Source organism: Bison bison, unplaced genomic scaffold, assembly GCF_000754665.1.
Source record: "Bison bison bison isolate TAMUID 2011002044 unplaced genomic scaffold, Bison_UMD1.0 scf7180017864461, whole genome shotgun sequence".
Classification (NCBI taxonomy): Eukaryota; Metazoa; Chordata; class Mammalia; order Artiodactyla; family Bovidae; genus Bison; species Bison bison.
The window spans coordinates 9178071-9193644 of NW_011495023.1; the positions used below are offsets into that span (position 1 = coordinate 9178071).

General features: G+C 46.9%; 1 protein-coding gene across 1 annotated transcript in view; it reads left to right on the plus strand.

Annotated features, from left to right (window-relative positions):
- Positions 1-12406: 12406 nt before the first annotated feature.
- GJD4 (gap junction protein, delta 4, 40.1kDa) overlaps positions 12407-15574 on the plus strand; it is a 27423-nt gene continuing 24255 nt past the window's right edge. Inside the window, exons 1-2 of the mRNA XM_010860066.1 lie at positions 12407-12470; positions 14947-15558. Of these exons, the coding sequence (XP_010858368.1) occupies positions 12407-12470; positions 14947-15558 (676 nt within the window). The remainder of the gene's footprint in view (positions 12471-14946; positions 15559-15574) is intronic.

A 15574-nucleotide genomic window follows, 5' to 3' on the forward strand; every position in this document is an offset into this window, starting at 1 on the left:
AGTGACATACATGACTGTTATTTTTATAGCTGCTAAATGCAGATGCCACACAGATGGTGGCCTGGCCTGCTCACAGCATCCTGTGGACTCCAGGCGTGGCCGTTTCCAAACTTCGGCTCAGCCTCCAGGGACACCCTTCCCACCAGGTCTCATCTTGAAGATTAGGGTTAGAGAATTCCCTTCGGAGAATCTAGACTCCGTGAATTTCTTTTATGGCCCCAGCTGTCTCCTCCCTTGAGGCCATGGCCCATCCTCTGGCCTGCGAGGGTCCAGCTAGACTGTGGTTTTCTTTTTCTCACTTGCAAAGTCGCATTTTGAAGTCTAAGGTACATTTTCTAGCTCAAAGTATGCCCAGGCTGTGACTCTCACTGGGTGTCTGGGTGTGGCTTGTTCTTCCCCATTATTCACATCTCAGCTCAGAGGTCATCCCTTCAGTGGCCTTTGCTGTCACCTCCCCTGGGGTGGTACCTGCCCTTCCCGCCACCGCAGTTCGCTGTTGGCCTCTGAGTTTTGCTCGTTTCTCTGCCAGCCGTCGGCTGAGAGTACCTGCTGCTTCTCCTGGGTTTTGAGCCAGCTTCTCCGTCTTGTAACAGAAGCTGGAATTTGCTCCTCTCAGAAAGGACTGGCTGCCAGCGGGTGACTCTGAGCAAAGGGAATCTTACACAGGATGTTGGCTCAGGGACTTCAGCGCCCAGTGGAGCATCCTTGTTGACCAGGGAGAATGGGTCCAGGTCTGAGGGACTCTTGTTGCTGTGGCCACATAACAGCCAGAAGCTGCTCATCCCAGCACCCTGTGAGCTCCCTGAAGCCATGGAGACTCTGTCTTGTTTACCTCAGAAAGTAAAAAGAAAGTGTTCGTTGCTCAGTCCTGTACAACTCTTTGAGACCCCATGGACTGTATCCCACTAGTCTCCTCTGTCCATAGGATTCTCCAGGCAAGAATCCTGGAGTGGGTTGCCATTCCCCTCTTCAGGGGATCTTCCCAACCCAGGGATTGAACCCAGGTCTCCTGCATTTTCAAGCAAGTTCTTTACCATCTGGGCCAGTAGGGAAGCCCCTTGTTCATCCCAGAACTGGCCCCTTCTCCTGTGCTGGGAGGGCCTGGGGAAGCCAAACGCTGAAGGATTGAAGGGACAAGATGGGAGGTGGGTTAGCATTACCCTGGGTCCAGAGAGCGAGCAGAGCCACAGTCAGGGTCAGGGCCAGTTTCATGCTGTGGGCTTCTGCTCAGCATAAGGAAGACAGATCTTGAAGGGTGGTGGCCATGGGTGGAAATGCAGCCTGGCCATGGTGTTGACAGGGAAGAGCCTGGTTCCTTGCCTGATGAGCAGGACCCTGTCCTCAGAGGCCCTGTGGGCCGGAGACGGACCTGCTTTCTGACCCAAGTAGAAGGTGCTCACCAGCCTCTCTTCCCGCTATTGTCGCTAGGGTGGCAGACCCCAGGCCTCTGGCACCAGCTCTTAGTCCCCATTCACAAAGCCCCTGGTCAGAAGGGTCCCCTCTCCTTGCCCACACCTTGTTGGCAGCCTGTGGTCACCACATGCATGGATTGAGTCATTGAGAAAGGGCATTGGAGGGAGGTATGCCGCTATGCCCCTGCCTGCTTATGCCAGCTGCTGGTCACTGTAAATGACCTGTTCTCCCTCCTCTCTGGGCTCTGCCAGGAATTTTAGAGGGGTCCCCAGCCTGATGCTTTGCAGTGCAGGGAAGTGTTCTCCACATCCTCCATGTCTGTGCTGGGCCCGGATGCAGGTAAAGGAGTGGAGTTAGCACAGGACTCGAGCACAGAGTGGAGTTTGAATGCCCGGGCTGAGGCCCACCTGGGAGGCTGGTATAGATTCTGTTCCATCACTCGCTGGCAGTGATAGGTCTTGACAAAGCTGGTGGTTTGGTGGCAGTACTTTGTCCCCCTTTCCCCCTGCCCCTTGGCATCTAGGGGAAGGCCTTCTTGCCCTGTTGGAGCATGTGCCCATCTCTGAGCTGGGTCCGGGCAGGCAGAACACACAGAAACAATGATGGTGATGGCAGGGGACCTGCCACCCTCTTGGCTGCAGAGAGAAGCCTGCTTGGCACGGCCAAAAAAACCAAGATAGAAACGGGTTGAGAAGCTGAGGAAATCTCTCCAGAGAGCAGGCCACTCACAGGAGGCCTCTACTGGAATTTTCTAAATCTGGGCACTCTCACAATCAAGAATATATCAGCTTGACCAAAGCTTCTCTTGCTACCCTCCCTCTGCCCCATCCCTGGTCCTTCTCCCATGAGCCTCTCGGTGAACAGCAGCCCCATCCACCCTGTCAGCCACCTGGGCCCGGGGAGCCCCTCTCTTCAGTTCTCCCCCACCCAACATACATGCACACCCTCAACTGACACTTAGGAGTGGAAAAACACTCTGTGGAAGCAAAATTCCATGTCTGTATAAAGTCCTTTGAGTGAGGTTATAAAGCTAGGGGAAGTGCTTTATGGAGAAGAGTGTTATAGAGAGAAAATACAGCAGCTAACCCAACCCAAAGGGACATGACTTTTCTATGAAACCAGGCTGATGACACTGATGCAGGCTGAGCTGGTGACCGGGTACCGGGGTGGCAAGACCAGAGCCAAGGGTGAGGTGTGGAGAATCCTCCATGTGTTTCAAGCTGAGAGAACTGGTGGACTCTGTATTAGAGAAGCAGTGTGAGATGTTAGGAGTTGGCCCCAAAGCAGCTTGCAGTTAAGTGGGAGTTATTTATGCTTTCATTGTGCAGAGTCCTTCAAAAATAGCCCGATCTAAGCTCTTTGGCACCACAGGAATACGCAGGCATCTCCCCTTAAGCTGGGTGTGTTGGATGATGGTAGCAAAGGCATGTGTTCCCTAGAACAGGCTGAATCTGGCTAGGGAGGGAATGGGGGCCTGCAGTTGGACTCAGCCCCCATGTCACAGACCCCCGCTTCTTGCCCTATCACACGTACCCCCAGATACAAAGTCACTGCCATGATGGCGGATCCAAAGTACTCCCTGCACCTCCAGTTCTGCTTCTTCTCTGAGTCTCCAGAGGGAGGCTTCTTGTGACTTCTGTAAGTAGCATTGGAATTGGACACGTTGTCCCATTAAGGGTCTCTGTGCCTTTAGAGCGCTGTACTGAAACCCCGCCCCTAAAGTCTGTGTGAGTCACCTGTGTGCTTGTGCACGTGTGTGCTCTGTGGTTAGATGGAGAGATCGAAGTCCTAGAAGATTCGGAGCTCTGACCCTAGTTCTTATATGATCTTGGCCAAGTTCCTTCGCTTTCTGTGTTATTTGCAAAGGCTGCCGTAACAAAATGCCCCAGACTGGATGGCTCCTACAACAGAAATTTCTTTTTCTCCCAGTTCAGGGTGTAGGTGGGGTTGATTTCTTCTGGGGGTTTGCTGACCATTGCCTTTTCATTGTGTCCTCATGTGGTCTTTCCTCTGGGTTTGAACATTCCTGGTGTCTCTTGTTGGTCTAAAACAAATAGTCGGCCAGATATTTCCCCAGAAAAGATGAGTATATTTGGGATCAGCAGAGAATTGCGATTTGAGGTCTACAACCATGGGGACCCCTGTGAAAGACCCTGCACAGGAAGGGAAGAAGGATGCTTTTACAGGGAAGAAAAGGAAGCTGGGGTATGGGTAGGTGTGGGGCTATGGTAGACAGAAAGTCCATGGCTTGTCATTGACTGAGTCCTTGTGTGAAAAGATGCCGGGCCTTCCTTTCTTCTCTTGGGATCTGCCATTGTCATTGGGTGTGAGAGCCCTTGCTGGTCTCCTGACTCTATTCAATCACTTGAGGCTTCTGGTATTAATTATTTATACCCTGTGTGTCCTAATCTTCTTTTTCATAAGGACACCAGTCAGATAGGATTAGGTCCCAGCTGGATGTCCTCACTTTAACTTAATTGCCTCTTCAAAGGCTCTATCTCCTGGGAATTCACTGGTGACGGTCCAGTGGTTAAGACTTTGTCCTCCAACACAGGAGTGTGGGTTTCATTCCTGGTTGTGGAGCTAAGATACCACATGCCTCGAGGCCCAAAAATCAAAACATAAAACAGAAGTAATAATGTAACAAATTCAATAAGGCTTTAAAAATAGTTCACATTTTTTAAAAAATCTTTTTTTTTTAAAACGGGGGCTTATGTCCAAATTCACCCACATTATGAGGTCCTGAGGCTTAGGGCTTCAACATATGGATTACTGGTTCATGGGGGAGGAGTGGCAAACACAGATCAGCCCATAACACATTTTCTTTTAAACTTCATTACTTGTGATTGCTAATATCTGAAGGATTTGAGCCAGTGACTTCTGAGATTTAAAGTTCTTGTTCTTTTCCTTATCTGTTCTTCTTTTGTGATTTTTTTTCTCTCCTCTCTCTCTCTCTCTCCTGTTTGTTCTTCCTCCTCTTCATTCTCTTATTTTCATTTCTCTTTCTTTCCTAAGGGTATACAGGTCACTCCCTAGGTGATGATACCCAGGTTTACTTATCATTTTTATGGCCCTGGTTAAAATGCATCAGATCAAGTTGCTTGCAGAAACCTGACAGCAAGTACACATAGCCGAATGGCAAGAATGGATTAAAGATTAATGGGAGGAAAAAACTTGCTGTTTCTCTATGTCCTCAGGGTAAAGGAAAGTCAGGGTCAAGGCTGACACCGACCATTAAGCAGGGTTTCTGTCCATAGTAATGACAGAATAAATGATACTGGACTGGACCCCCTCACTGTAAATAACTTAAAAAACTGGAAGCAATTGATGAAGCAAAAGCTTCCAGATGTAAAAATAGGCAGCAAAGGGCTATGGTCCCTGACATAAGGGAAACAAGAGTGAAGTCACTTCATGATTTTTCTAGCTTTTTACCTGGAGGCAGTTTTTGGACTACTCCCAGGAGAAAACCAAGCAGAGCACGGAGGCTTCATTGAGTTGAGAAGACAGATTAGAGGAAGATACATAGAACCCCAGAAATGTGCATAGAAGTTGCCCTCATCTTAGGCTGAATACTGAGCTGTACGTGTAAAGAGAAAACCTCCAAACAGTCAGGAAATAAGCAACTTCAAGGAAAATTTTTAAAATAAATAAGTTTTAGGCTTCACAAAGGGTATAAAGGGGCTTCCCTGGTGGCTCAGTGGTCAAGAATTCGCCTGCCAAAACCTGAGTCCTGGGTTTGATCCCCAGGTCAGGAAGATCCCTTGGAGAAGGAAAGGGCAAGCCACTTCAGTTTTCTTGCCTGGGAAATCTTATGGACAGAGGAGCCTTTTGGGCTACAGTCCATGGGGGAGCAAAAGAGTCAGACGTGACTTAGCAACTGAACAACAGCAACAAAAGCGTAAATTCTAGTCAGCTAGAATGAGGGTCTCGTGTTAAACACCTGGGAAATTCAGTAAAGACTCTAGAAATGTGATACCTTAGTAGTCAGGCCAAACTGAATCCACTCTAATAAAGCTTAAAATGAGTCTCAGAAGGATCAAGCTAATACTCAAACAACTCAACTGTCTGTTAAATCAAAATTCAACACTTTTTGAAGGAAGCTAAAATCCAGACATTCAACAATGTAGCATACACAATGTCCAGCATTCAATAAAAATAACTAGACATATGAAAGCAGGAAAATGTGACTCAAAGAGAAAAAAAGAAAAAACAACAGATAACAGCAATAGGTCCAAACATAGGAGATTCAGATGATGGAATTAGCAGACAAGGACTTCAAGACCAGTTATTCTAATATACTCAGGAATTTAAGAGTAAACAAATAAAATATGGATAATGGCTATATTAACATCAGGAAAATATGCCTCAGAACAAGGAATATTACTAGAGATGAACAGGGACATTTCATAGTGATAAAAGGGTCAATTCATCAAGAAGACATAAAAATCTTAACACGTGTGCATCTGATAACAAAACTGCAAATTACCTGAAACCAGTTGACCAGGAAAAAACAACATCTATAGTAACTGTTTCAAATTAAAAAGGAAAATACTACACAGTTACTTGCAAGGTCATCTTTATCACCATAGATTGATTAAGGGAACTACCCTGGTGCATTGTTGGGGTGACAGAAAAACAGCTTAACAGATTTGGCTTTGACCTCAAAGAGCTCACAATGAGGCTGAAATACAGAACACACATACACAGATTAAAAGGTATGTCTTATGTATTTTCCTTAAACTTCCGTCTTTCAATTTTTGAATCAAATAAATCATTAAGCTCCTGTTGGCTATTTTCCGTCTTGAAGGATTAGTACTTGGCCTTACCAACAGCCTTGTAACTGCTTAGTCACCCACACTATGCCCTAGTAGCTATATGCTGCCGCTGCTGCTGCGAAGTTGCTTCAGTCGTGTCCGACTCTGTGCGACCCCATAGACGGCTGCCCACCAGGCTCCCCGTCCCTGGGATTCTCCAGGCAAGAACACTGGAGTGGGTTGCCATTTCCTTCTCCAATGCATGAAAGTGAAAAGTGAAAGTGAAGTCGCTCAGTCGTGTCCGACTCTTAGCGACCCCATGGACTGCAGCCTACCAGGCTCCTCCGTCCATGGGATTTTCCAGGCAAGAGTACTGGAATGGGGTACCATCTCCTCTCCATGTAGCTATATGATCCACCCCAATAAGTTCAGTTAGCACCCACAGAACTGGAGGATGATCATTGTTAACATCCCATGAGACCAGAGACCAACACTGGGGGTCCCAACAAGGCTTGTGATGACTTACTGTAGGTCCCTTGCTTTCAAACATTCTTGAAGCAGGCTGTGACTAGTTATGGAAAAAGATTCAGTCTAGGGTGATTCACACTCATTGTGGTTAATTAAACCAGTGAAGCCCCACTTAAGATGAGTCCAGCGCCACACCTTGGGAAAAAATCACTCTTAAAGATCCACTCTATACACACAACTTGATCTTTTTAAATTCAGTCTATTTCCCAAGGAAACTGCCTTCAGGTAATTCTGGGATTAGCATGGATTACCCATGAGAGAGCCTTCCAGAAATCCCAATTCAGCTAACAGGAGAGGCTGGCTCTTTGTTACCTTTTAATAAATGATTAAATTTCTTTATGCCACTTCTTTCCACGAAAGATGAAAGTAGCTCACCAACAAACCTGTGCACTTAGCTAGCTCCAGGAAGGAAAAGCAGAGGCCTAGAGAGAAGTCTTCCAGGCTCAGCTGGGAGTGAGAGCTTCTCTCGGGAGCTTCCTCAGTTTCCCCAGTTGCTCCCCATCTCTTATGTCAGGAAAGACCAGGGACATTGACATCAAATAATGAGGGATGGAATCCCAGCCTTGCATCCACATCATGTGGGCTTAGGTGATCACGGAACATCACGGAACCCTATGTTCGTCAGCTACAATGTGCCTCGCTCACGTGTGTGCCCTCACACACGCACGCACACACTCCAGATATTCGTTCTCTCCTTTCATGCCCTCTTTGTGCCTCTGTTACACGCCCTTCACTCATTACTGTTACCTGACCGTGTCTTAGATCTCCTGGGGTCTGGAAAGTTGGTCACTGTTCTCATGGGTAGAAATGTCCTTGAAGGGAAGGGCTGTGTCTCACTCCCCTACGTCCCTAGACCCGGTCCAGCATCTGGCATAGAGTTGAGTCAATGCACTGCTGTTGGATGAAACTCTCTCTCTTTTTCAGAAGGACTCAACGAGCTCTCCAGTACCTTCTTTATAAAACAAACAAAACGACTCCTCTGACTTCCTCTCATGGCCCCTCTCAAAATCTGTTCTCTCTTAGTCTGAGGTTGTCTTACTTTTAGGGGGAGAAGAGCAAAGGGCTTTGATGTCCGTCCCTGTGTTTGAGTTCCGGGTCCTTTAGCCACCAGCTGGGTGACCCTGCGACACCTCCAATAAGAAACTGTGTGTCCTGGAAGGGGCGGGCCTGGCTCCTGCCCCTGCGCTGTGCCTGCTCTTACCTGGCTCAAACACTTAGATATAAAGCAGTCCTTTTCCATCTGATCCCCCTCTGCTGTTATCACCCATCACTCTGTCTACCCTTCTGCCTCTTTCCTCACCCTGACTTTCTCTGCCTGCGGCCCATCTTTGCCTTCACAGGCGAGCACAGCATGCTCCTTGTTTCCCTGGAGGTCCAGGTGGTACCAACTGCACTGCAACTGATGAAATGAATGTTTCCTCCTTCCTTAGTTTCTTCCTTAGGGGAGAACTTGACCTGAAAACAGTGTCTGAGAAGACTACTTCTCTCACATCGCTAGTGGGTGGGGAGGACCTTGGTTCAGAGAGGAATTCCCTGGCTGCTCCACCAGACACCACTGTCTGGGGGCTTCCGAATATATCCTTCATTCAACAGACAGGCTCATCACTTGTCCCAAATTAAAGCGCTTTGAATGCTTGGAGGGTTAGCGTTTAACAGTTGTGAGTTTTAAAATAGATCAAATTCCTTCATTCCCCCTTCTAGTATTTCATGGTCAGGAAGAGGCAGAGACACACACAGAAGGAAATGGGGACTGATCTGAGCTCCTGACAAGACTCATTCATCTAACCCTGGATTCATAGTCACAGCCACCCAGTGTATGCCTGCTTCCTTTTCCATCCATCCCCCTTCTTTCTCCCTTCCTTCCTTCCTACCTTCTTTGCTCCTTCCCTTCTTCTTTTCCTCCCTTCCTTCTCCCCACCAGTATTATTTAAAAGGTAAGAGGAAAATATAAGCGCTAAAAAACTTGAATTGCTTGGTAACATGGGAGCATATTTACAACACTTTGTTGGGTTCTTTTCCCTAACCAAAGTCTTCACCTTCGTAGGAAAGCCTGACTTTTCTGGACTTACCCTATACTGAAGGTGACTGGTAGGAATTCATGTATTACCTCTTCCTGAGGCACTTTCATCATCATCGCTTTTAAAAGCCCAAAGACCTCGAGCATTTAACATGTAATAGTAGACAAGAGGTACAGGTGTTTGAGGCAGGAGGTCCCACCCAGGGCCTGAAGATGCCTCTGAGTTATCCAGAGAGAGAAATAATGACAACAAACATCTCTCTTTCTCTTTCATCTACCTTTATTGGAGAACAACAAATATCAAAATAAAGCTTAATCAAAAATTTGTAACTCACAATGTTTTCAAAGACAAAACCCACACTGGTTCCAAATCCAGAGGATGACCCGTCATCTGTGAGAGATTTGGGGCAGTGCAGTCAGACTGTGCCTTGCGAGACGATGACCCAGAGACAGGGCCGGTCAGCACACATCCTAGAACAAATCTGCTTCATACAGAGGGGCTTCCAGCAATGTCAAGGGAACCTCAGGGGCATAAGATTCTGTTTTCTCAGAGAAACAATGCAATCCATGGTGTCTCTGGGCAATTAAGATTTGGACAAACTTCAGGAGCAAAAGTTGGGTCAAAATAGTAGGTGCCGAATGTCCAATCCCAAGGAAAATTAAGTCAGGAAGAGCTCAGAGTACAAGAAGCAACCTCTGGTGTGTGGTGACTGCCCCAGTCAATGAGCAAAGGGAAAGAACCATTCTAGCTCATTGACCATCATGCCTAAAATGGGCCAATCCTTTATGCAGAACATAGGTGATTGAAGAGAAGCAGAAGAGACCAGAAAAAGTGAAACTCAAGCTTCCATTTCCAGTGTCAGTTTACATGGATTAGCTCATTTAATTTGATCAATAACACGAGAGGCTGGTGTTATCATTATCCTTGTTTTTACAGCAGAGGAAATAAGACCCAGAGTCAGGAACAGGACTAAGACTCAAGCCCACATCTTTTCTTATATTCTATCCTCTCCTGATTCTTAAGCAGGACTGACTTGCAAGTCCAGAAGCATAGGGTAAAGGAAGCTCGCTGGCCCGTGAGGGAAGCTGGCATCTGACTGTGTCTGTGGGGCCAGGGTGGCAGTCAGGGAGCAGGTGGGGTGGCTGGGGAAACCAACACTGATGGAATCCAGGATCCCAGCCACCACATGGACATGGCGGGCCACGTGCGCACTCATGAGGGCACCTTCCCCAACTTCGGCAGAGGAGAGGGAAGACTGGAAACCAACCAGAGAGGGCAAGTTGCCCCAAATGGAAGCAGCAGCTGTGCTAGGTTCAGGGGTTGCAGAGTCCTGGGAGCTGCCCGGGTGGTTGTTCTGGGGGTGGGATGTGAGTGCTGGGCAGGCTGGGCTTGGTGGGCCTGGCTAGACCTGGTCCCAAAGGTGATGGGCCACTGAAGAGTGTGAAGCAGTTAAAAACAAAACCAAACCTTAAGTGTTTCAAACAAGTTGAGCCCTGGGATTTTGCTGGGGCATGGCAGATCTTGGTGTCACTCACCCAGAGAGAAAACCAGGGGAAGCGTTCAGGATATGTAAGGAAAAGCCAAGGTTGGGAACCAGGAGGAGTAGACCCTCAGATGCCCAAGTCACTACCATGTGTCATTGTTTATATTTTTAAACCATTTTCATGCCTATGATCTAACTTTGCATGTCACAGCCACTCTGCGTAGGTAAAAGGCATCATCTCACTGGTGAGAAAAGTGAGGCAGGAAAAGCTCTAATGATTGGCTCAAGGTCACAACATTCTGAGTCCCCATTCAGAACAGGCTCTTTAGACCCTGCAGCAAAATTCAGTCACCGCTTTCCTAAGCAATGACTTATGGGTGACTTGCGAGTGCCTTTTAAAATTCAGTCATTGCTGTCCTGGTCTTTTCGCTTTAGGGAGCAAATATATTTTCCTTTATTTTATACTCGAACCCTTGAAATGACTATTTAAATATTTTAACTACAATTTCTCTCAATTTCATTGTCCGTGTCAAAGCATTTGACTAAAATGTAGCACAACTATGGTTCCTTTCAAGGGGGTCAAAATGTTTTCTGTGGATGGAAACGTTCCCTATGAATGAAGATGAAAGAAGCTTTGTTGTACTCTTCCTTGGGGAATCTTTCTAGGGTTATTACCAAAGTCAAGAATAGATCAGAAATGGAGAAAAGGTAGGAATATCAAGAAGAGCTTTCATGGAAAATTGAAATTATTCCTTTTAAAGTTCACAAATCCCACCTTGATGATAGACCGCCCCCAGTCTCGCAGGATAGCTCTTCCCAGGTAGAAAAGTAGTGATCATGAGATGATTTTGAGGCAACTGTGATTGATGTCAGCAGGTCCAGATGGTGATATTTTATGAAAAATTTAAAGGACATTTGTTAAGCTGATTCAATAGCAGGAGCCCTGGGCTCAGTGGGGCTGGGGGATACAAGAAGTGTGCATCATCTGTGAAGGTGTTTGGGCCCAGTTAGGGATGGAAATGCTAGTGATTTGAGTTTTGCACACAAGGGTTTCCCGCCTCTGGGCCACAGACCGGTACCTCCTGTCAGATCAGCAGCAACATTAGATTAGAAATAAAGTGCACAGTAACCGTCATGCACTTCGATCATCTGGAAACCATCCCTCCACCAGGTCCATGGAAAAATTGTCTTCCGCGAAACTGGTCCCTGGTGCCAAAAAGGCTGGGAACTGTACATGCTCGGCGCTCATAACAAACACCACTTCCTGTCTGTATCCCACAAACCCTGCTGTAAACACAGGACTATTGGGAAGATGCGGTGATTCCCAGTGACCAGGTGGCTGCCCCAGTTTTGCATCCCAGTTCTTTGTCTCTGAATGAAGGGCTCTCATCACTAACCCAGATAGGAAATAGCTCTGCAGTGACCTAGTCCCAGGGCAGATTCCTGCTGTCATCCAAGATATAGGAATTCAGAGTTAGGACAATGATTCTCTGGGGCTCGAGTTATGCTGGGTTTGTGGTAATGAATCCACCTGCCAATGATGGATACTCAGTGGATGCTGGTTCAATCCCTGAGTCAGGAAGATCCCCTGGAGAAGGAAATGACAACCCACTCCAGTATTCTTACCTGGGAAGTCCTACAGACAGAGGAACCTGATGGAGTTGCATAGGGTTGCAAAGAGTCAGACTGAGCATGCAGGCACTGTTCAGTGCTTCATAGAAGAGATGAAATATGAACATTTTAGTGCTTCTTTAACCAGTGAAGATGTTATAGAAATGTTTTCAAGGAGGAAATGCCTTTTTCATAGAGACTTGACTGGTTGACTGAACTTTTCTTTCTTGGGTTAAACATAGCCACTTCTCTTGCATCCTGAGGCATCCGCTCTCCTGGTGGAGACACGTGAGCACGGCCAGGGGCCTGGAATGTCCCAAGAGGGTAAGAATAGCCAGATGAGCGACGGCTGCTGCTGGCCTCTGGTCACGGCAGTTGTCAGGAAGGCTTTGCCTCAAACAGCTCGGGGCCGCCTCCACTGGAGACAGAAGAACAACCTCGTGCTCCTGGGCTTGAATTGTCCCTTTAGTACCTCCAGCTCTCACCTGGAAGTATTTTGTAGCAAAGATACACATATTCTTGCAAAGATTTCCCACCTCCTTGGAGAACACAAGCTCTGGACAGCTCCAGTCACCTTGAGTCTGTGACCCCCTGGAAGCATGGACCAGTCGGACCTGCTGGGGTTCCTTGTCATCACCCTAAATTGCAACGTGACCATGGTGGGTGAGTAGTACAAACCCCTTCAGAACACGGGTTCTGCCTTGGATCACTTTTCCTGGTCCTTCTCCACGAGGAAGGCTTGCCTATCCCTGGAGGACAGGGAGCCATGGCTCAAGTTTTCCTCTAATTCTCCATCATTTAATGAGGCTCCCCATCATTTAAGCATGTCTTGGGGGTGAGCAATATTTCTCTCAAGAGGTGTCTTCTTGCTAACATTTGGGGGCTAAGTGGGAGGGATATGTTTATGTAACTCTTCTTTGGCTACTAGGAAAAGAAACAATACAAAGTTAAGAAATTCATGCCTTGAGTCAGCTCGCTTGTTCATCTTTTTTAGGGATTATCCTTGAAGCTCCATTTGTAAAGATTAGTAAATTCTCTTGTGTACTTTAAACCAAATCCCAATTTTAATTTTAGCCTTTTTCCTCTAACAATGAAAGTAATAAAGTTTTGATTTATTTGAGTTTGATGTAGCCAAGTTAAATTTTCAGAGAGGTGTGGCTACCCTGATAAAGGTATTGAGAAAAGGATTAAAATATATCCATGAAGTGGCTAATATTTTTCTTGTTCGTTGCTTTTTAAACTAAGCCAACTTAGTTTTAAAAGTTTGAGTTAATGACTTTATCACATAATTATCATGCAATTCTTGAGTTGAACTGACTTTGTTGATAAAAGAATTTAATTCTTCTGATGTCAGGTGATTTCTGCATCTCATCACAAAACAAAATATTTACAAGTTATTTTGACTGGTCCTTCAACATATTCCAAACTTGTTGATTCATGACATGAAAATAGGACTTGGAAGTGATTTTTTGATTTCTAGGTTAGCCTCACACATTCACGATGAGTTGAAGAAAGACAAAACCTCAATTCATAATAGTTGGAATAGGGGGAAAGGAGTTCTGAACAATTGAAGAGTCTAAAAACTGAATGTTCTTCAAAAAATCTGATTTCAAGGGCCATAAAGCAACATTAAACACAAGTCCTGCAATTACATCGGAGAAGGCAATGGCACCCCACTCCAGCACTCTTGCCTGGAAAATCCCATGGACAGAGGAGCCTGGTGGTGGGCTGCATTCCATGGGGTCGCTGAGAGTCGGACATGACTGAGCGACTTCACTTTCACTTTTCACTTTCATACATTGGAGAAGGAAATGGCAACCCACTCCAGTTGTTCTTGCCTGGAGACTCCCAGGGACCGGGCAGCCTGGTGGGCTGCCGTCTATGGGGTTGCACAGAGTCGGACACGACTGAAGCGACTTAGCAGCGGTAGCAGCAGCAATTATATAAGGATCATGTGGACTATTACCATAGAGAAAACTCATTGAAAACAGTAGCTTTTATTTGCTATACACAACTACAGGAAAGCACTAACATCTTTGAAAAAGTTCACTCTTTAATAGGAAGACTTTATTTACATCAGCCCAACTTTCTAGAATTTTCAGCCCAAAGTCTGAACTAGCTGAGCCAGATTAAACATTTTAGTTATCTGTGCTTCTTTAAATCTGTCAATTTCAAAGCATTTTACAAACAAGTATAGACATACCTCATTTTATTGTGCTTCCCAATATTACTTAAAAAAAACAAAACAAAACAATTGAATGTGGCAACCCTGCCTTAAGCAAGTCTTTGGTGCTGTTTTTCTGACGGCATTTGCTCACTTCATGTCTCTGTGCCCCAGTTTGGCAATTCTCGAAATATTTCCAAGTTGTTAATTGTTACTAAATTTATTCTGATGAACTGTGTGATCAGTGATCTTCAGTGTTAATACCATCACTGTCTGAAGGCTCAAAGGATGGTGAGCAATTTTTAACAATGAAGTATTTTTTAGTTAAGATGTGTACATTGTCCTTATAAAGCTGCTGCTGCTGCTAAGTCACTTGAGTCGTGTCCGACTCTGTGTGTGACCCCATAGACCCACCAGGCTCCCCCATCCCTGGGATTCTCCAGGCAAGAACACTGGAGTGGGTTGCCATTTCCTTCTCCAATGTATGAAAGTGAAAAGTGAAAGTGAAGTCGCTCAGTCATGTCCGACTCTTAGCGACCCCATGGACTGCGGCCCACCAGGCTCCTCGGTCCATGGGATTTTCCAGGCAAGAGTGCTGGAGTGGGATGCCATTGCCTTCTCCGCCTTATAAAGCTACTGCACACTTAATAGACCAAGGTAGAGTGAAAACATAGCTTTTATATGCACTGGGCAATAAAAAAATCCTTACGACTCGCTTTATTGGGGTGGTCTGGATGGAAAGCGGCAGTGCCTCTAGGGTGAGCTTAATTGAGCCCAGGGTCCACACGCTGTAAGTGCTGGTTAGATATTCACCCAGTAAGCCAACTGGCTGATAGTCTTGCTGTGACTTCAACACGTTTATCTACTTAGTTCTCCAGTCTCGGTTCTCCATTCCTCTCAATAAGGACTTAGAACTACTACGAGGAGATGTATTTGTATGGCTGTAATGGTGCCCTTCCTGCTGCTTCTTCCCAGGGAAGATCTGGCTTATCTTCATGGTGCTGCTGAGGATGGTGGTGCTCATCCTAGCCGGGTCACCCGTCTACCAGGACGAGCAGGAGAGGTTCGTCTGCAATACTCTGCAGCCGGGATGCGCCAACGTCTGCTACGACATCTTCGCCCCCGTGTCCCACCTGCGATTCTGGCTGATCCAGAGCGTGTCTGTTCTCCTTCCGTCCGCGATCTTCGGCGTCTACGTGCTGCACAAAGGAGCTGAGCTGGCCGCACGCAGATCCCGTGGGCTGGAGGATGCCTCTGAGGACCATGACGCCCCGGGGCTGACCCCTGGGGCTAGGCGCTGCCTGACGGTGCCGGACTTCTCCTCGGGCTACGTGGTGCACCTCTGCCTCCGGACCTTGACCGAGGCAGCTTTCGGTGCCCTGCATTACCTCCTCTTCGGATTCTTGGTCCCCAAGAGGTTCTCTTGCACGCACCCTCCTTGCACCAGCGTGGTGGACTGTTACGTCTCCCGACCCACGGAGAAGTCCATCCTGATGCTTTTCGTCTGGGCGATGTGCGCGCTGTCTTTCCTACTTACTGTCGCCGACCTGGTCTGCAACGTGTGCTGGAAGACGCAAGGGCGACCCGGTGAGGCCCGGAGGAG